Below are 22269 nucleotides of genomic sequence, written 5' to 3' on the forward strand. Positions count from 1 at the left end.
ATATAATATTGCCCTGTATCTTTTTTTTTAATTAAACAATGAAAGAAGTTTGGTTTTTAATAATTTAGACTGATTGTTAATTAAATCACAATTAAGTTTAGAAAAATCTAAAGACGCGGGCAAAGCTATTATAATAATATTAAAGTCTCACAGAAAGAAAGTAAGTAAAAGTAGAGAGCAATTTGACATTGTTAATGTATGTTAAATACATCAAACAGAGCGTGGATTAAATAATTAACTAATTAATAGAAGATTATTTTGTCTAGTACACACAATGCTTGCGATGAATGCCGGCTATTAACATTATGACATATTAAAGAATATTATCAACCTATTTGAATGGGGCTAACTATGAATTAGCTGAGTTTGCACCACGTGCCTTTCTCGTAATAGTAGAGGCGTGTAATCTTATCATAGTCAGCCGCATTTGTTGATATGAACGTGACAGACAGACGCGTTAGTCAACAACTTACTGGAACTCACAGTATTGTGTGAGCATTGGGGCTTCACGAACGCGTATCCACTTTATTTGCTCCAATGTTCCGAGTGCGCGAACATCGAACAAAATAAAACAAACATAAAGAACAAATAATCGCCGTCACATTAATTTAATTTTTAAGTGAATAGTGGAAGAGCATTGTACTCTTAATTTCGAAGACTCTTTTGTTGAAACAAGGTACAGTTGTATTTACTTATTCAAATTATTACCGTGTTAATAGGAGTAATAAATACTTGTCCTTTTAATATTTTTGGTGCTTAAATTAGTTAAATACGTCAAACTTCGGTACTAAAAGTAATCAATGATAATTAACATTATTAACTGTGTTTAGTAAGTTTATCTCGCTCAGTTGTTGACTGGTAGAGTATGTAGAGTGCAGTTTTATTATAATGCATGCACTTGATGCACTGATGCTTCTGCAACAGAATTTTCACCTAATTTTTAACTTTTTGGCTCCGTGAGATTACTAACATGATTTTTATTTACATTCAGTAGGTAAGTTATACTATTATGTAGTTAGTTATAGATCCGTTTTTCCGTTTATTGAATAGGCTTAAATACAAAACCAAATAAAATTAACCAAGCCTTTCTCAATTTTCCTTTAACCTACTGAAGTACATTATTTTAATATTAAACAGATTTAAAGGGAAACAAACTTCAAATACATAATTCATAATGCCGGTCTTAATGCAATCTTTTTATTGGCCTTGAGCTACAGCCACTATCGAAATCGTCGCAGTGAAAGCTTAGGTGTGTTAACTCTGCATTTTTATTTGATAAAACATTTAAAAGGCGGCCTTATTTTTAGTGATATTAGTAATACTAATTCCAATTTCTTATCATTACCTACCCGGTAACAAGCTATCGAAGTTCAGTTCCTGAGCGGATTCTGAAAATACCTATTGGGAGCTACATAATATTTTGAAAATCTGAAATATTGATAAGGGATTACATTAATGATAATACTGTGGAATTGACATGAATAATGTTATATCATATTTTTTAATACCTATTATGAATTATTTTTAAAAACGCTAAACTATAACAGGTCCTATAATAATAATAATAAGAATAATAAAGGCGTGCAAATATGCAATAGCCATCCTCCTACACCACCAACTAACTTCAATGTTACGGATGAAACACAAAAGCTTTATTTTTTTTTACATTTATCAAAATAAATGTGTGTTGGGTTCGATGAAAGATTCCATTTCCAAGAAATCAGTGATCACATGCTGCGTACCCATATCAAATAAATTCAGAAGTCAAATAAACGAACTTGCTTAGCGTGATATATTTTTGGAATTTGTCCGTCGAATATTTGAACATGCAATTTTATTGCTTGTCAAGACTCAGCAGTTAATATTTTGTGAAACAAAGAAAAGGAGTAAAAATAAACATCAGTGTACCTAATGCATGACTCGTTATTTTACTTGTATATCGTGCGTGAGTGCAGGATGCAGATCCCTTGTGTTGCACAAATGTGTTATTTTTTTTTATTCGGCGCGTTTTACGTCATGTGTGTTTATTTACGACAGCTTTAGCTTGGAGATTTTTTGCACGAGCACAATAAAACACAGTTTGTAGACAACTTTTTAGATTGTCAAAAGCAAAATAATTTAAGTAATTATGCAGATGGACATAACAAATAGGTCATTTAACTTCCTCTTATTTTTTATATTGGCTGAGGTTTACGGACTATAGATTGTGTACTACTACTAGTAATACTTATTTAATTACCACACCTTTCCAATTCTATTAGTGTTTCTTAGAGGTTGGGCACGGTAAGCAATAACTCAGTCTAAGCATTCTTGGAATAAATTGCATTGGATTTTATGAGTCTGGAGTTGTTTACGTAAACATTTTAAATAATACCTACTTACAAAAGTACCTATTGAGAAGGTAAAGTAGATATGTAGCAGAACTTATTCTGTGGTATTGATCGTGAGTTCGTGATGTGCTGGCTAACGTTGTGTAATTTTTTTTTACGCACATAATGCGTTTAATATTTTTAACACCATTTATTGCGTGCAAGATAACTGTGTGTGCTATAACAATCAAGTAAGTAGCGTAGGAGTTATAAGTATACGCTTTACTCATAATTATTTTTCATGAGGCCAATTAACGATATTGTAAATAAAATATACTAATTTAATAAAATCGGTAATAATTATTAATAAACGCAAAAATTACTAGAAATAACACAAAATAAATAATGTATAGGTAAACTTAAATGAGTAATAATTAGGTAGGTACTTATCCTGTTTATAGCATTTACAAACCTATATTAAAACAAAGTCGTAGGTTTCGTTGACCTAAATATTATTTATATTAGGTACCTACATTAATCGGTTTCATTTGTTTTTATTTGCTTCCATTCTTTGTACCTACTTTATTATCTTAATCGTACAGTTTACGGAAATTGGATAATAATGTAGCGTGGTTAAGAGGCCGACTATTAGGGTCGCTTCTTTCTTGATTGGCGTAAGTGGCTAGTTCATCCTTTTATTCGGCAATGAGTATGAAGAAGTCTCCCGTGACCTTTCGGTCGCGTCCTTTCGTTCGTTCGTTTCAGCCAAATGACGTCCACTGCTGGACAAAGGCCTCCTCCAAGGCTTTCCACAATGCACGGTCCTGCGCTGCCCGCATCCAGGCTCTTCCCGCGACCTTTACGAGATCGTCGGTCCACCTAGTAGGAGGCCTGCCCACGCTACGTCTTCCAGCCCGTGGTCGCCACTCGAGAACTTTTCTGCCCCAACGGCCATCGTCTCTACGAGCTATGTGCCCCGCCCACTGCCACTTGGTTTTAGCAATTCTGCGAGCTATGTCGGTCACTTTGGTTCTCCTGCGGATCTCCGAACAGTCCAGTTAGGTAGGGCCAACTTCGAGAAAGAGGTCAATCGTCGAATCCAACTCGGCTGGGCAGCGTTCGGGAAGCTACGCAATATACTCACGTCCGAAATACCGCAGTGTCTCAAGACAAAAGTCTTCGAGCAGTGTGTGCTGCCAGTGTTGATTTATGGATCCGAAACGTGGACGCTTACTATGGGCCTCATAAGAAGGCTCAAGGTCACCCAAAGGGCGATGGAGCGGGCCATGCTTGGAGTTTCCCTGCGTGATCGAATCAGAAATGAGGAGATCCGCAGGAGAACCAAAGTGACCGACATAGCTCGCAGAATTGCTAAAACCAAGTGGCAGTGGGCGGGGCACATAGCTCGCGTCCTTTACTGTACTACATTCACACGGACGGGACGTAAGTAAGGCCCAAGTTCATTCACCGCTAACTCGATTATGCTGCACCGGTCTTCCATTCTTAAGGAGGAATTTATATTACCTTCTCGAGTTCAGCCCATTGTTGAACCAATGACCGTAAATGTATGGTTCGTACAAAAAAATGAGTCCCCAATCACCATCCACGGCTAAAGTATTTAAATACATTACTGATTGTCGCCTTTGAATATAATTTATTTATTTATAGGTAGTAACAGTTACAGTTATACCTACTTTAAAATGCCACTTACATATTTAGAAAAAATACGGCTGCAAATTACCTACAAATACCTATGTGAACCAGTTACCTACAACTGCTAATTAATAATAATTAATAAATTTATAGGTAGTTAATTATCAAATTACGTACCTACCTAACAATAACACTAGGTAGGTACTTACGTACGTATTTTACTAGTAGGTACCTATTTATTTCGGATAAGTAGTTTAAAGTATTTTTAAATTGTTAATAATTAAATAAATTCTATGAAATAAATCATCATAACTGTCAGTCTGTCAACACTTATAGGGTAACTAAGAATAAAATTGATATCATAATAGTATCAAGAATTATCATTAAATACAAATAAGCTAGAATAAGTATCTTTATTTACTTTAGGTAGGTATTATTCCGTGCCTATACATACCTACTTATATTATATTGTGTTTGTTACAGTTGAGTAAAGAAGACTTTGTGAAGATGACTGAAAAGGAAAAATGTGAAATTGACAATGAAATAGGACAAATACAGGGAAGCGCAGTGAAGTTAAAAAGAGAATTAGGACTCTTTTCCGCCGTCAATTTGATTCTGGGAGTAATGATTGGTTCGGGAATATTCGTATCCCCAGCATCTGCCCTGGAACACTCAGGCTCGGTGGCATTATGTCTCATAATATGGACTGTATCAGGAATAATATCATTACTAGGTGGGTGTAGGTAAGATGCCTAAATACCTACTTAATCATTGTAATTGCTTCAATATTTACATTATTTTTTTACAATCTGTTAAATGTTTTGTCTTTATTTTTAGGAGCTTTATCATTTGCTGAATTGGGCACAGTAGTTGGGAAATCAGGAGCTGAATATGCATATTTTCAAGAGGCATTTGGAAATACTCACAAGTACTGGGGACCATTACCGTCATTCATCTGTGCTTGGATATACGTCGTCATATTGAGACCCGCTGAAGTCGCTATTATAGTAATGACTTTCGCAGAGTATGCGATTCAACCATTTTCTGCAGATTTACAAGCAGATTATAAGGACACAGCTATAAAATTAGCATCCCTCACCGCTCTTTGTAAGTATCAACTTGTAATAAACATTTAACAGAGTCCAATTATTGGCCTTACATTATTCTTAACTAGCGGCCGCCCGCGACTTCGTACGCGTGGATCCCGTTTTACCCCCTTCATCTATCTTACGCGGTTTAGATTTTTTCATACATTTTTTTTCCCGCTAACTCCCGTTCCGGTGGGAATTTTGCAATATCCTGTTGTAACTAAGCTTTATGTTTACTAAGGTACCTGCATGCCAAATTTCAAGCGTCTATATTACGCGGTTTAGATTTTTTCATACATATGTGTTTTCCCGGTAACTCCCGTTCCCGTGGGAATTTTGCAATATCCTGTTGTAACTAAGCTTTAAGTTTACTAAGGTACCTGCATGCCAAATTTCAAGCGTCCAACTTAAGCGGTTTAGTTTTTTCATACAAAAGGATTTTCCCGCTAATTCCCGTTCCCGTGGGAATTCTTAAGTATCCTATAACCTGCCCAGGAGTATGAAGAATAATTGTACCAAGTTTCGTTAAAATCCGTTGAGTAGTTTTTGTTTCTATAAGGAACATACAGACAGACAGACAGACAGACAGACAGACAGACAGACAAAAATTTTACTGATTACATTTTTGGCATCAGTATCGATCACTAATCACCCCCTGATAGTTATTTTGAAAATATATTTCATGTACAGAATTGACCTCTCTACAGATTTATTATAAGTATAGATAATGATTACATTCGATAGCAAATGTTTATAGAACGAAATGGTTAAACTTCATAATTAAATAGAAAAGGATACCCAATAAAAATAAAAATAATAAGTTTGAAATCAATTATAAATCGATTATCGATTAATCAGTAAAGTTAACATCCCTACGGTCGGATGTCAGCAGCTGTCAACTTCAAGTGTCAATGTCAAATTTTGAAAATAAACTGACTGAATTGTGAACGTGAATGTTTGTTTATTTTTCTTTTATTCTTCCTATTAAATAAACTAAAGTGAAACCAAAATTGTGTTTGCAAGAGTGTTATCAGTGTATTTGCTAAATAAAAAACTCTGTGCTATATTCCTTTGTGTGTTCAGTCATACTTCTCAGATCACGGGTAAGTAAAAATTTCCAAGTATTCTCCTCTTTCTAAAACAAACACAAATTAAATTATGTTTTCGTTACAGAACTATTAAAATGTCTAATGAACGCAACACAGAGATGCAAGAGTCTCTTAGGCGTGAAGTAAATTTATTGCAGAAACGTTGCGTTGAGGCATGCAATATTATTGAAAATACTCCAACACATACTGAGCTTATTACCCCAGATAACGTGGGAGAAAAAACTCTTTGCTACATCGAGGGAGTACGGACAGATATAGATAATTCCAACACTCCTATAGTGACTGATGATAATCTACTAACTAGCCAATTTCTGAATGAAATCAAGCACAGAACTTTAGAAGTTGAGGAACTAGTAGCATATACCAGAGGTTCTATTCATGATGTTGAGAATGAAATCAACAGGTAAGGTCCTTAAAAATGTTACCTTAATATCTGTGTAATATGTACTATAATACTTTGATTAACTTACATTTTTATGTTTGTAGACTTAATTCGCTCATCAAAACCTCACAAGAAGCAAAGTCCAGACCGCGTGTTCAGATACAAGCAGTGCAACCTCCGCACGTTGAAAAGGCCAAAGAGAGATTTCTGACTATGAAAAATGAACTGCACGGCCTCATAAACTCGTTGTTTCCCAATCATGCTGAACTGATCACTGATGTTTTGGGGGTAATTCATTTATTTCAGTTATTTTACTAAATATTTTCAAGTTGACATTATTATGCTCAAAGTTATAATAGTGTAGCTGGCAGACAACTAATCCATATTTATACTAACTAGCCAAAATGAGAAATTAAACATTCAATAGTGTCTATTTTAAAGTAAATCTAAAGAATGAATAACTATTTTTTTTTTAAATTTTAACATAAATTATTTAAACATACATAATTTTTTTGTTACAGCAACTAATGCAACAAAAGTTAAACGAAGCATCGAGTGATTACATACCAATTACATCAGAGAACTACCAAGTTGTAGAGCTGCTGAAAGACATAAACCTTGTCACCGCCAACCCTTATAACAATACCGAAGTGAAACTAGCTTATTAGACTTGCTATAAATATGTTATAATTCTATTTTGTTATGTATAAAATATACTGTAAGCAAAAACTAATTGTTTTTTACTGTACCATTAACCTTATACTGTGTTATTTTGACTTATGTGTGACATTGCTTATCAATTTACATAAAACCATTTGTTGATTGTTTAGTTCTCATTGTAGTTAAATACATAATGTGCATAGGACTGATGAATATTTTCATCTGGAGGAATTTATTGTGTACTAGTATTTACTTGATAGAGTCTAGTTATTATCATAGAATTGTCAACACAGGATTTTCTTGTTCACTACATTGTCTTGAAGCAGTGAAGTTATAATGGAATCTAATGGAATATGCAAATAGGTACTTAAACAATCTTAATGAAAAAAAATGTATTTCATTTTCATCAAATATGAGTACTACTAGCTTTTGCCCGCGGCTTCACCTGCGTGAAATTTAGTTTGTCACAGTTCGTCATAAATTATAGCCTATGTTATTCTGGGTTATAAACAATAATAATGTAAAGTTTCATAAAAATCCGTTTAGTAACTATAATTTATGCTGATCTGTGACACTAAATTTCACGCGGGTGAAGCCGCGGGAAAAGGCTAGTTTATAATATTAGTAGGATAATGGCACAACACCATACTAAATACTAATGTGTTTGTGTTTAATGTGATACCTAAGACAGGTAGGTAATGTATCGACGACAGCGCATCAAGGTAACCACTGGCATCTGATGTAATGTAGCAATAATAAAGATGCAACTTTGCATCAAATGTGCTAACTCTAGACACTTCTAAAAATCTAAGAAAAAAATGTTTGAAACTTCAAATCCAGTAACCTACCTTGAATTACAGTTAATTGATAAATTAACTAGAGTGCATTAAATTAACGCTATCCGCTTGTTTCAGTTGTGATGACGTACATCAACATAACCAGCGTGAAGTTGTTTGTAAAGGTGCAGAACATTTTCGGCGTGTGCAAGGTCTTCGCCTGCCTTATAGTGATCGGGGGCGGCATTTACGAGATATGCAAGGGTATGTTTTATTTGATGCTTTCCACCCGCAGCTTCGCCCGCGTGGAATTTTGACTGTCATAAAAAAACGTTATCGCGCGCGTCCCTGTTTCAAAAACCGGGATAAAAACTATCCTATGTCCTTTCCCGGGAATCAAACTACCTCTATGCCAAATTTCATCAAAATCGGTTCAGTGGTTTAGGCGTGAAAGCGACACAGACAGAGTTACTTTTATATTTATAATATTAGTACAGACTTGGTTTCAATTCAGTGGACCTTACGCCGTTAAGGCCGGGTAACAGTGAAAATGGCGAAAATGAGGTTTTCATTTTTCATTTTTGAGGTACTAAACAGTAAAATAAAAGGCTAAGATTTTTTTTGGGCATAGTTGAGGATATTTTCTAGGGCTATTAACGGATGGAAACACGATTTGATGAAGTTGACTCGATAGAATAAATTCCCAAAGTTACCTCTATTCGTTTTCTAATAATGGTTTTATTTTTAAAATAAGCGATTTGAGATTCTGAATCTTTTACTAAACTAAAGTTTAGAAATAACTTGAGGGCTTTTAACGGATGAAATTTTTATATTGCGTCTTATTTAGTTACTATGTTAAAAAATGTGGAAAAAATCGCCCATGACGGCTTGGACAATCTCAATCAGTCGCGCGGTGGCGCTTACGGAGGACGGACGCGTGCCAGTTTTTTGGCCGTGACAGTTCTCGATTTGTCAATATTTTTGACAATGATGACTTTGATGAGTCACAGTATAATAATACCAGTGTTACTGGAGAAAGCTAAAATTTTTGATAATTAAGAATTCTGAATTTTGTCTACCTATTGAAATTTAAATCGTTGGCATCCTTTTAAACTAAGACTCTACTCATGATACATTCCTCAAATATGAGACAAAACCAATGAGTTAAAATTACATTTTAATAGTACCTACATACAATCGTCTTCACTCTTTAGAAGAGCACACTGACACAAATAAATAATAAAAAATTAGGTCAGTGGGTCAAATATAGGGGCAGCTGCACGTCACTGAAAGACGATTCTGTTTACTCGGCATCTGGGCTGAAGAACATGAATCCTTGCTTACAAATGCAGATGTAAATAGAGTTATAATTGGACAAATTTTACATGAAATGTTAACAGTACCTCTAGTACGAAAAACTTTCGAGTTCGTTTCGTTGCGTATTCAAAGTGTCATCGAAAAATTTTGTATGAAAAATTAAACAGCGCCCCCTATATTATAGCCGCCCTAGGGGGCGCTGTTTAATTTTTCATACAAAATTTTTCGATGACACTTTGAATACGCAACGAAACGAACTCGAAAGTTTTTCGTACTAGAGGTACAGAACTCAGTTAAAAGACACCTACATGGAATACCAATAAGGTTGCGGAGGGAAAGCTACCTATTATAAACTAGCGGCCGCCCGCGACTTCATTCGCGTGGACCTCGTTTTACCCCCGTTAGATATGATGTTTTACCTCATTTTACCCATGTTGATAGATGGCGTTTCACGGTTTCCCCCGAATGAATATTTACGAACGTCATACCGTAGTTTGTCCAGTGCTGTAGATTTTAACCAATGACGATAGATGGCGCTTTTAGACACGTCTTATTTATTTATTGAAATTTATTTGCCACATATCGTCATAATGTTAATCTGGGTTATAAACAATAATACTGTAAAGTTTCAACAAAATCCGTTCAGTAGTTTTTGCGTGAAAGAGTAACAAACATCCAGACATCATGACATCCAGACATCCAAACTTTCGCCTTTATAATATTAGTAGGATATTTCACAATCCAAACTAATATTTACTATTTAGCATTTACTTACAGTAAATATTAGTTTGGATCGTGAAATATTTAAAATAAAAAAAAGAATAAAACAAAATAGGGTTTCAAATTACCTATCTATAATCTAATATTATAAAGAGGTAAAGTTTGTGTGTTTGTATATTTGTTAAATTGTAAGGGGTAATCTCGGGATCTACTGAACTGATTTTAAAAAATCTTTCACCAATAGAAAGCCACATTATATCTGAGTGTAATAAGTTATATAAAAACCAAAAAATTCCACGCGGGCGAAGCGGCGGGCGGAAAGCTAGTTTATTTATAATTATGTAAGAGCATAATTATTAAAGTCGAAGTCAAACATTCTTTATTTGTGTGGACCTATATTAACGAGAGATTACAAGAGATTACAAGGCGTCAAATATTTCAAGAAAAAAATTAAAAACTATTATAAAGCTAAATTTTGCTCTCATGGAGCCTTTACCTACTCTGACAAATTAAGACTTAGAGAAGAAACTAATAATAAAACTATTTAACTGTCCTGCAATGAAAAGCTTGATCGGGTACAACACCTCAAGTTATTTCAGAACTTGATTTCATTAAAAGACTCCGAATATCAAATCGCTTAGGTATCTAAAGTCAAACGATTCTGAAATGTCAAGTGGACTAATGAATAACCCATTAAGATAGTAGCGCCCTCCTGTCAATGACATACCTGGAACGATAGAGTTTTGAACAACTAATAAAAATGCTTTGTCCTAAATGACTGACGGATATCGTAGAGACCTGAAAGTTGGAAGGTGTGTTCTTTTTATGACGTAGGCATCTCATAAGAAAAGATTTTCCGAAATGGGGTCATGAAATGAAGGGGGTGAAAAAAGGGGGCAAAGTTTGTATGGGACAAAGTGATTCCTTGGTTCAATCTACTTGAAATTTAGTTTAACAATACCTTAATATAATTCATGAAAGACGTGTGGAACGGGTAGAAAGTAATTTTGGCAGTCATTTTCTTCGAAGTTGATATCAATACTACTTAGTGCCTTTGATTTAATTACTTTTTATTTTTACAAGTGTTTGAAAACTCCATTTCAGATTGTGTTCAATGTCAAGTGAAATCTCAAATTGAAATGTCTCAATCTCAATGAGGAGACTCTGTATTTATTCCTAGAATTCCCCAAACACCGTCAAATTACCCTTTCGAATTCAAGACAGTGCAGTTTCCCATCAGTCTGCTTCGTAATGACTATAAACAAAGCTCAAAGTCAAACTCTAGGGACCTCTGCTTAAACTCCCATGAGTGCACAGAGGTACGCAGGTAACCGCGTGTGATGCTTATAGCAATTTTCGATAGGTACAGAACCCCGTACATACGTCATACATATTATAGAAAGAAAACACCCAGACCAATACAAACAAATATGTTTCTGCAATTTTAGTATGATATTTTTATTTATTAATAAACAAAGAGACTGAACAAAATTGATGCGTACCTATACTGATTAATGTTATTAACCACATGCAAAGCTTCGTGAATTGCAACAACTATAATTAAATTTATTATCCAAGCTCTAAATAATCGCTACTAAGAGTAACTTGTCATAAAAAAAAATTCCAATCGCTCAAGCTCCCAAGGGCCTACCGATAGGTCGGGTGACGTAATCTTGAAATTCTTTAAGCCGGCGCAGAACTTCCAGAAGGTCGGGCGACGCCACGGCCACTTTGAACAGTGTTTACTTCTGCAGTTATATTTTATATTTATTCGATTCTAGAATATATTCCCAAAAAGTCTGAAAGGTGTTTTAATTTGTATCACTTGGATATGATTTCTATTAGAAAGTGTTGTGAGTATGACGCTTGAAGGGAAGGAAGTCAACCTAACCGAACCAACTGCGTATTTCTATACTGTGTAGCTGGAAATTGTGGCGGGAGCTCTTTGACGCGCTGTTTTCGGCGAAAAATTGCGCGCGCAGATTTTGACAGCGCGAAATACCTACTTTAGAAGAAATACCAAGCCTTAATGGAAATCATTGGGAGAGGCCTATGTTCAGCAGTGGACGTCCCATGGCTGAAATGATGATGATGATGATACGTTGCAGTGTTATCGACTCTATCTATCGCTGTCGCTCATGCCAGGCAAGAGTGAGAGGAATAGATTCAAATGTTGATAAAGTTAGGAAGCAGCGTCACTTTTCCGGCGGAACTGAATGCATTAGGGCTATCGTATTCAATCATATTTGCCCTTACTAGTTGGCGCCACTGCAGCAAGGTGGAGTGTGGAGTAAGGTCCTGTCACTCGCTATAATGGCGTGAACTGGCAAGCGCAAATACGATATGATACCCCAGACCACTCATTATTTCAGGAGCCGAGGGAGGCGTTTCAGCCAAATGACGTCCACTGCAGAACATAAGTATCCCTCAAGGATTTCCACATCGACTGGTCCTGCGCTGCCCGCAACAAAGTACTTGCCGCGACCTGCACCAAATCGTCGGTCCACCCACACTAGGGAGGGACTGGAAGAGTCAATGTGTGATAGTAATAGTTCAAATTATACATATTTTTGCACATGTGCCGATACGAGTACCGTCATGCATGCAGACACCTATGATACAGAGCGCACAGTTCGCGATTCAACTTTGCCATCTAATATTTCTACAAGACGGCTTTCAAAATTCAGACATCCTTTATGCCCCAATTTATTCAGTCCCGCGGGACACATCGTTTCCTGATTATGACAAGGGCTACTTATGTAATCATGATTAAATGGCTTCGGCTATTGGACCACAAGTAAATACCGCCATTGTGCGTAATATTTTATTGCAGTAAATGTTACTATCCATTTCCAGATGTCTAATAGAGATAAGTAGCTTTTTATTGTGTATCATTTGTACTATGGGGACAATATGGGCCAGACAATGATGATTTTCTGTGCTAGATAGTTTTCGACCTTGGTCCTCGGTACTTACATTATTTGCTACAAAACAGGTATAAATGAAAATACAAATAAAGTTTATTAACCATTTTTTTAAGAGTAGACCATTAGTAATTTGTGAGAGTGAGTTCTCCACAAAATAGTCTAGCAGTTGACGGGTTGATCGAACTAGTGACCCTCGAATCGGCGCTTCAGCTTCAGCGCTTCAATAGTGAAATCCACCGTTGTTGGGCAGTGTCAGTTACTTTATTTTTATTGTCGCCCCAATAAAACGAATAGTGTTGCTATGTTGAGTCACAAATGGGAGGTGGCTCAGATAAATGTTTGCTAAATGCTAATGGAGCAAAGTACGAACATGTTATTCATCTGTTCCAACCCAGAACGGATGTATAATAGAGGAATTAACGACTCTATGGGTGTATAGCTACGGGCACAAGTCCACAAAAGTCATATTACCAGAACTTTGTTTCTTATTATGTGTATGATGAATGAATAATATCAGCAATTTCATACGGCTACTCCTTTTAATGATGAAAGATGTCTCTTGTGAGTTTCATTGATGAGTTTAAGCCCTTATCAGAGTTCTTATCGACATTTTCGCATACAGCTCGAGTGTTTATTGTTGCTGCTACCTACGTAAATAAGATATTGGCTGTTCAACGTGCATTTATCTCGCCAATAGCGTTTGTGTGCCGAGGTTTTATATGAGTAGCCTGTTACTCTATCTTATCGGCTGTCAAAATCGATCCCAACTGGATCTTTTTTGAAATTTCGATCGATACTCGTATACTTAATCATTGTTTGTCTAACGCGCACGACTGCAATTTTAGATTGGGGCTCAAAGCGACGCATGTTTTTTTACTGTTGTAAAATCCTATAAAAATAACAAATGAACATCACTAACTAACCGATAACTTCCCCTCTTTTAGGCAATACGGCGCATTTAGACAAAGGGTTCGAAGGCAGCACAAGTAGCCCGGGAGGCATCGCGCTTGCGCTCTACTCAGGCCTGTGGGCGTACGATGGATGGAACAGCGTCACCGTCGTGACTGAGGAGATTATCAACCCTGGAGTGTAAGTGCCAATGTTTATCACCTTCTTCTACATAACAGCGCCTTGGGTTGGCCATAGGGTTGGAAGGCAGCATAGCAGCCCAGGAGGCATCGCGCTCGCGCTGTACTCAGGACTGTGGGCGTACGATGGATGGAACAGCGTCACCGTCGTCACTGAGGAGATCATCAACCCTGGAGTGTAAGTGCCAATGTTTATCACCTTCTTTTAGATAACACAGCGCCTTGGATTGGCCATGGGGTTCGAAGGCAGCATAGCAGCCCGGGAGGCATCGCGCTCGCGCTCTACTCAGTATGCTTACCATGAGTTTACGTTAGATGTGCTCGCTAGCGACTACGTAAAAAAATGACATTAAATGTATGACATATTGTGAAGCGCCTCTAGCGACTACTTTCAAGAAATAAAATCTTCATAGATTTTTTTGACGTATTCGCTAGCGAGCACACCTAACGTAAACTCATAGTAAGCACACTGGACTGTGGGCGTACGATGGATGGAACAACATCACCGTCGTGACTGAGGAGATTATCAACCCTGGAGTGTAAGTGCCAATAATAGTTATATCTCCTCTTCAAGCTTCGCTTCAGCAAAATGACGCCCACTGCTGGAGAAAGGCCTAGACAAGGATTCCCATAACGACCACCGGTCCTGCGCTGCCCGCGACCTTCACCGGTCCACCTAATGGGGGGCTTGCCCACGTACGTCCTCCGGCCTGGTCGAGAACTTTTCTGCCCTAGCGGCCATACCTATATGCCCCGCCCACTTATTGCGTATTTGGACAATGATAGCGATGGAAGCACGATTTTCGAAGGATCGCGCTCTACGAGTGAATAACGGGACTATATCCACCATTACTTTGCACTGCTGCAACTCCTGTATAGCCAGAATCTACAGCTAAAACCCAACCAATGAAGGCCAAGTTTGTCCCGGGGAAATTAAACTATCATTTTGGACCCGCAACGAAACACACACAGAATAGACAATACGAGTAGTATAAGTAGCTCTACCACAAATTACTAAATACCTAGTTTGTACAGACTGTCTGGTGCAGTCCGATAGGCCGTCTCCCACTGCTGATTTCACTTGGTCGGTTCAGCGCATTGGTGACCTGCCACGCGATCGGGTTCCTTCGACTTTTCCTTGGACGACCAGTCGTTCTATGGAGTTGTCATCCCGCCTCGAGACATGTCCGAAGTATTGCCAATTAAGTCTGCCAATAGAGAATGGAGGGAGATCGTGCGGAGAGTTGTATCCGCCTCTACAACCGATGTGAACAACGCCTCAACGTGACCACGACCGCTCTGCCAAGAGCGTAACTAATAAGAAGAGGAAGAAGTTTGTATAGATTTATTTAACAGTTACTAGTTTTACTCCAAGCTTTATGCTTGCGATGAATAAAACTGAGTTGTTCGTTAATCTTGATCAAAGACAAAATCAACCTTAAGTAGAAGTGTGGGAGCCCAGTAATTTTGAGGGAGAAGCAAATATTTGAGGCATGAGTCATTTCTGAATGACTATGCATGGGAATAAAGGGGTCAAAGGCAGTAAAACAAAGTCATAATTATGAAGTTTTAATTGTATGATTGTATATACAAATATGTGCCTACATTATATTGATGAATTCATGTTGGTTTACTCAATTGCAGTGCGTTATCAATAAGCTACCGTCTCGCGTCTTCAAATTGGCTTATCGACTTAAACAATCTTTGTCGGCAACCACTATCATTGTTGTTCAATTTAATTTAGATTCCATTTACCGCTCTCTATTTGAGTGAACTATCGCACAAATACTAGATCAATACCAATACTATTTGCCGACCTTCGGCCTTCTTCAGACCTACTGATACAGATAACAGCTGGATAAGTGATTCGCGCTAATGGAAAACACACACGATTATGTAGATACGTATTACTTACTATAGTCGTTGGGAGAAAGGTCGCACGCAACCAAGGATTTTTTTATTGTTTGAGTGTATTACTTACATAATTAATTACTTTAGCGGAATATTCGTGAATCATGATTTCAATTAAAAAGTCTACTAATTTAGGTGGAAATACCTATTCACATTGTAACCTAGTATTTTATAGAGCCTGTTTTACCACTTGCTGATACGGCCCCTAATAGCCTAGCCTAGCCTTGAACCATAGGCTCTGGACTGGACATTGATGTCCAGACTGGACATCAATGTTTTAAATATCCGTAACACAGACATTTGGTCTCAAATTTTCAACCCCCTAAGACCTGCTGTCTCCACTGCTCTATTCAGGCTGATTGCATTCCAATCGCTCTACCGCTGTCGATTCGAACCTACAGTCGACAGCACATCAAGCTATCTATTTTCGTTGCAAAGTCGCCCCTATCGCAAACTACGTAAGAGACCACAGTGTTTACGTTGACGTGCTGTCGACTGTAGGTACATTATTAACAAGCACATTATTTTCATTACAGCAACGTCCCTCTCAGCATTTCCATCGCAGTACCACTCATCACAGCTCTGTACGTGTTCATGAACGTGGCCTATATGACTGTGCTGAGCTACGCGGAGATGACGTCAGTCCCAGCTGTGGCCGTGGCCTTCGGAACCAGGGTGCTCGGACCTGCCAGCTTCCTGATACCCCTCGGTGTTGCCATCGCTACTTTCGGGTGTGCCATGAGCGTGCAGTTCGGTGTTACCAGGTGAGAAAATTACACTTTTACCAAACATTGGGCTGGGCTCAGTGGTTTTAGAATTTCAATTTTAGTTTTTTTCGACCAGATGGTACTTACATCTTTACATTCTTTAGTCACTAATATAGCTAGTTGTTATGAATGAACTGGCACTAAGTAGGTACAGTTCGAAATAGCAAACTGTGCAAATATTTCACTCAAAATCAAATAACAAATGAGGTCAATTGCAAAGTCAGCTGTACAGTCACCGTCAAGTAGTTCGTGACACCCAAATTAGCCAAAAAGTTGGCAGCACATCTTTGTTACAATGGGAATAAGGGTGTGTTTTCAACTTTTTGGCCACTTTGGGTGTCACGAACTATTTGACGCTGACTGTACTAATAGGCTATAGTCTTTTTCACCTAAGATGATCCGTATGACGTTTTGAGTTTGAAAGATTTAGAGATGTCACATAACTAAACCATAGCGATTTATCTATCGATTTTTTTCGAAGAGTTAGTAAAACCTACTTTTAGAGAAATATTTTGTATAGGTGTTATTTAACAAAAAACATGTTTTTTTTAATTACAAATATTATTGTAACAATTTTTTATTGATAATATTCAAATTTCATGGTTTGTGTTCAAAAAAACGATTCCTAAAAAGTACTGGTTCTGTTTCTTTAAATTAAAAACTATTAATTTATTTTCAATGCGTTTATTAAAGTCAATAATCGAAAAATATAGTTGATTTTTGTGATGTTTTTAATAACTAAGTATTCACTGCAATCGATTAATGAACCGCCGAAATAATCGATTTTATCATACAAGAAATACCCCAGCACTAAATCTATTCCGTTTCACACATTGCGTACATTAAATAAAAAATATTTTTACATCGTATTTAATTAAAGTATAATCAATAGACTCAGATTTTACTATATATTTCAAGACAAGTAGTTAATTTATTTTTATTATATTGCTAATAAAATACAAATATTTTTTCAAAAATATTCTGCATATGTAGTATGCGTAATATGGATAACCTTAAAGTGTCATACGGATCATCTTACGTGAAAAAGACTATAGTAAGTCCTTGACCGGTTTTACCTCTCAATGGAGTCATTACAACTTTTTGAGTGTGGCATGCATACTAAATACCATGCAATTTGCATACAACAAAGTAAGAGCATGCCATTTGGTGTTACTAGGTAAAACGTAAAAATACTTATCAATAAAACGTGTGCTATCTGCAATCACTATTTTAAACGCTATCTAAAAATCTAAAGCTAATAGATAGGTCACTATCACGTGTAAGGTCCGTGTGTAATTTATAAAAGCAATTTTGACTAGTATAGGTATAAATAATAAGCACGCACTGTTGGTTTGAAATAAAATTCATTAGGTAGGGTCATTATTGATATCTTAAATGCACCTAAAACTCGAAACGTTCCTCGGAAGGCAATTAACTTAAGCATTTAAATCCACAAAAATATATTTCAGTATTTTTGAACAAAGCGACCTTGTTCGACATTACAATCCAGATGGTTCATGAAGTAAGTAGTTTGTTAATCTTCACAAATAAGATAACGACATAATAATATAAGTACGAGACGTTTACAAAAAAGGAAAGATGGAATCAACTTTGCAAATAACGCGATAAAATATTTTTTAAATAAAGCCATAGAAAAACTCTACGATGAATTATAATCTTGTTATCAAATTTTGCAAGAACTTATTGACATTTTGATTAGAATTTGATATAGTACACTTTACACTACAGAAGGAGTACAATTTGTTCTTAGTATGTCTTGTATTTTAAACTAGCTGTGCTTGCGACTTCGTACGCGTGAAAATAGTTTGATTGATATTTCCCGTTTTTGCAACATTTGTCTTTACTACTCCGCCCTTACTGGCTATAGGGAGATGTTATATCCATAAATGGGATATCCAACACAAAAAGATTTTTTCAAATCGGACCAGCAGTTCCTGAGATTAGCGCGTTCAACCAAAGAAAGAAACAAAACTCTTCAATCAAATCAAATCAGCTTTCTAATATTAGTTCGTTCGTTCGTTTCAGCCGAAAGACGTCCACTGCTGGACAAAGGCCTCCCCCAAGGATTTCCACAAAGACCGGTCCTGCGCCGCTCGCATCCAGGCATCACATATCATATAATATTAGTATACATAGTAGCATCATACAGGCATTTGATAGCATCGCACTCTTGTACGAGCATTAATTATGGCACATGCCCACGTTCAACTTTGATTATAAATGATCCTTATCGACACACGTTGCCTCATTATGAGGCGGCTCTAAGCTAATAAGCAACTTAGTAATTACTTAATTAAATTAGTGTAGCTATAAAATCTATTAAATCACGTCGATATCAGTCAATTGCACGTTTATCTCTTTTGTAAATGAAGTTGGAGAAAGTAGTTAACGATAACACACTGACTCTCAATGCAATCTAGATAACACCACGTTAAATCCACGTGGATTTTTATTTGATATTAATTTTTATTTTTTTTTCAAAATTTTACACAGCATCTTTCTATAACAGTGACTGAGTTTCTTGCGCTGCTTCTTCTCAGCACTGGTCCATTTTTTATCCCGAAGCAGTGGTAGAGTTAATATTGGGACGTGTAAAATAACTTCCTATAAGCCTAGTTGCAAAATAAATAAATGAATTAGAATATCAGGTTCAGGTTTTACTTGACACTATTTGTTCACTAAAACAAAATAAATCAAATCTAAATATTCTTTTGTCTCCAAACCAACGAGAACATGCATTAAGTAAGTATTCTTATCTCCAATTTTGAGCTGTAAGCCATTAGATATAGCTAATCACCTGGGTAAATGATATGTGTACTAAAAGATCATTGATGCTTTGTTTTGTTTCTTTTCATTACCACATGAGTTATTGACTATTGTTACATAAATAACTTTTAAACATTTACAAGGTTATCTCCATTCGGCTACGGAACTAAGTATGTACTCCGCGTAAAATTTATATTGAGTAAAAATACCGATGAAAATCTCTGAGTCTAAACGATATTTCTCAAAAGATTGAGTACCTAATGGTAGATATCGTTCGTTCGTTTCAGCTAAATGACGTCCACTGCTTGACAAAGGCCTCCCCCAAGGTTTTCCACAATGAACGGTCCTGACTCCTGCGCTGCCCGATCTTTACCAGATCGGCGGTCCACCTAGTAGGAGGCCTGCCCGCGTTACGTCTTTCACCCCGTGGTCGCCACTCGAGAACTTTTCTGCCCCAACGGCCCTCGTCTCTACGAGCTATGTGTCCCGCCTACTGCCACTTGATTTTAGCAATTCTGCGAGCATTCTGCAATGGTTGTTATGATTAAGTAATAAAGAGAGTAACGGTAGATTAGCGCGTCCTAGCCGTGTGATCCAACGAAAGTGGAATATAACCACCTCCTCTCTCCCCGTGGATGTCGTAAACGACTAAGAAGCAAATAGGCAAACTTAAGCCTCCCCAACCGGTTAGGGCTGGTTAAGTGTATAGGCTATCGAAGTCTTCATTGCTCTGGTATTTGATAGAGATGCCCTCCTACATGAAACTTGTAAATGACCTAATGATGATACTAGTGTCCCAAAGACGATGCAGCGATGTAACTAGCAAAAAAGTGACTTAACGTAATGGTTATGTGTTTTTTAAATGTAGATAAAGATTTCAAAAACATTTTTAATGGAATACTGTTTCATTATCAGGTCATTAAGGCCCGTTTTCACCATCAATCCCTATTTTTAAGTGACCCCTATGGTAACATAACAGGAATTTTGTTTTCATAGGGGTCACTTAAAAATTGGGGATTGATGGTGAAAACGGGCATTAGTCTCCACTGCAGGAACACGACTCTCTCCCATTTACCAGAATCAAATGGAGGATTTGGTCTACACTCCCTGCCGACCAGACAGGTTGGGGAGTTGTTTTCGACTGTTGTTTAATTGAAACATAATTGTGTTCCAGGGTATGCTACACGGCGGCGCGCGGTGGCCATATGCTGGAAGTGTTTTCCTACGTCAACATGAAGAGGCTGACGCCCGCGCCAGCTGTCGCTTTCCAGGTACTACCATACTAATTCAATAGCTATAGAATAAACTGTAACGACGTACAACCGTAACGAAATCAATCAGAAGAACATAGGAAAAGTTCGAAGTTTAGTTTCGTCGAGTGACTCGACTTCCCTCCAGTACACAGCGGATGACAGACAGGTGACAAAACCAAGTGTCAGTTTAACTTTCCCCCGGGACAAACTTGACCTTCAATGGTTGGGTGTTTATTGGCGATCAAGCAGGAGATCCTAGCTACACAGGAGTTGCAGGTGGGAATGACCATTCCGTAGCTATAGAATAGGGTTCTGTAAACTCTAGTTATAGTTTCGAAAAACTCTATTAACGTAACCAAGAATTGCAATCCTATGACATGCAGCGTAAAAAGTCACTGTGATTTCCAGTTTAGTAACTAATAAAATTATTTCTTTTCCAGGCGTTGCTAACCACGGCATTCATCGTAGTCGGCAACATAAAAACCCTCATAGAATTCGCCAGCTGGTTCCTTTGGTTCTTCTACGGGTTGGCAATGGTCGCTCTACTAGTGCTGCGAAAAACACAAGCGAAGAAACCTCGCCCGTACCGAGTCCCGACGCTAGTGCCGTGCTTCGTGCTACTCGTAGCGATATTCTTATCGATACTTCCGATTGTCCACGACCCGTCGGTAAAATATCTCATGGCAGTCGGGTTTATAGTCCTGGGGGTGCTGGTGTACACCGTGTTTGTGTATCACAAAAAAACGCCGACTGCTTTACTCGGTAAGTTTGATGGCTTATGTAATTTTATTTCGTCTTATTGTCATTAACAATGTTGTGAATAGCATCCTGATTTGTTGCAATAATTTAATTATGTATAGAGTATCGAAATACAAACAGTACAGCAGCTTCAAATAGTTCGTGACACCCAAAGTGGCCAAAAAGTTGGAAAAACCTAAAAACAATTGTAACAAAGCCGTATTGCGAACTTTTTGGCTACTTTGGGTGCCACGAACTATTTGACGCTGACTGTACATAACTTTGGGAGCACACAGATGATGCGTTATCACTGTTAGAGCAGTTTATCAGATAAACAAAGCAAAATCTTCAATTTGTTGCTTTAACTAATTTTTCCTACTCTGTTCACAGAAAAATTCACATTCCTAACACAAGTTCTGTTCGAGAGCGTCCCGCCGAGCAATCGTCAAGACTGATCACTATTGTTTTAAGTGCATGTTTGTAAATATTAGTATTAGAATATTAAATAAAGGACATATTTTAGTAAATTTATCTTCCTTTTATTACCGACCTGTGCCGAGTAAATAGTTGATAATACCACAGATAATATAATACTAATAATACCAATAGTTGAATAGCAAGTCAAAAACTGCTAGGGGATATTAATATTACCCACAAAATACACGTGGGTAGTCGTCCCACTTACGTTTCTCTGTCTCTGGGGACTTCATGCATAAAAATAAATGTTAACAAAGCAAGTAGCTTTGGAAGAATAGGCATTTCTCCCATTTCAGCTAACCAGTAA

At 37.2% G+C, this 22269-nt stretch overlaps 2 protein-coding genes across 3 annotated transcripts; both read left to right on the plus strand.

Annotated features, from left to right (window-relative positions):
- Nucleotides 1-428: 428 nt before the first annotated feature.
- On the plus strand, nt 429-22014 carry LOC114364890 (b(0,+)-type amino acid transporter 1). 2 transcript variants are annotated; one of them, XM_028321242.1, is made up of 9 exons: nt 429-676; nt 4446-4695; nt 4800-5069; nt 8116-8241; nt 13886-14030; nt 16477-16704; nt 20669-20765; nt 21188-21509; nt 21876-22014. In XM_028321242.1, exons 2-9 carry the CDS (start codon nt 4470-4472, stop codon nt 21938-21940), a joined length of 1479 nt encoding a protein of 492 aa, XP_028177043.1. In that variant the 5' UTR covers nt 429-676; nt 4446-4469; the 3' UTR covers nt 21941-22014. The 2 variants fall into 2 exon arrangements, with proteins under 2 accessions (XP_028177043.1, XP_028177044.1); XM_028321243.1 differs by lacking the exon at nt 429-676 and having other exon boundaries at nt 4514-4705.
- Nucleotides 5967-7268, plus strand: LOC114364895 (uncharacterized). Its single transcript, XM_028321250.1, has 4 exons — nt 5967-6153; nt 6224-6562; nt 6646-6829; nt 7063-7268. Exons 2-4 carry the CDS (start codon nt 6234-6236, stop codon nt 7207-7209), a joined length of 660 nt encoding a protein of 219 aa, XP_028177051.1. The 5' UTR covers nt 5967-6153; nt 6224-6233; the 3' UTR covers nt 7210-7268.
- Nucleotides 22015-22269: the final 255 nt, after the last annotated feature.

Source organism: Ostrinia furnacalis, unplaced genomic scaffold (genome assembly GCF_004193835.3).
Source record: "Ostrinia furnacalis isolate ACB-3 unplaced genomic scaffold, ASM419383v2 OfSCF7487, whole genome shotgun sequence".
Lineage (NCBI taxonomy): Eukaryota > Metazoa > Arthropoda > Insecta > Lepidoptera > Crambidae > Ostrinia > Ostrinia furnacalis.

What these genes read in the sequence shown, in the direction of transcription:
- LOC114364890 (XM_028321242.1), top strand. Translation starts at nt 4,470, where the DNA reads ATGACTGAAAAGGAAAAATGTGAAATTGACAATGAAATAGGACAAATA. An exon ending in AGGAATAATATCATTACTAG is followed by an intron (nt 4,696 to 4,799) that starts GTGGGTGTAGGT and finishes CTTTATTTTTAG; the next exon opens with GAGCTTTATCATTTGCTGAA. An exon ending in CATTTACGAGATATGCAAGG is followed by an intron (nt 8,242 to 13,885) that starts GTATGTTTTATT and finishes CCCCTCTTTTAG; the next exon opens with GCAATACGGCGCATTTAGAC.
- LOC114364895 (XM_028321250.1), top strand. Translation starts at nt 6,234, where the DNA reads ATGTCTAATGAACGCAACACAGAGATGCAAGAGTCTCTTAGGCGTGAA. An exon ending in GTTGAGAATGAAATCAACAG is followed by an intron (nt 6,563 to 6,645) that starts GTAAGGTCCTTA and finishes TTATGTTTGTAG; the next exon opens with ACTTAATTCGCTCATCAAAA. An exon ending in TGATCACTGATGTTTTGGGG is followed by an intron (nt 6,830 to 7,062) that starts GTAATTCATTTA and finishes TTTTTGTTACAG; the next exon opens with CAACTAATGCAACAAAAGTT.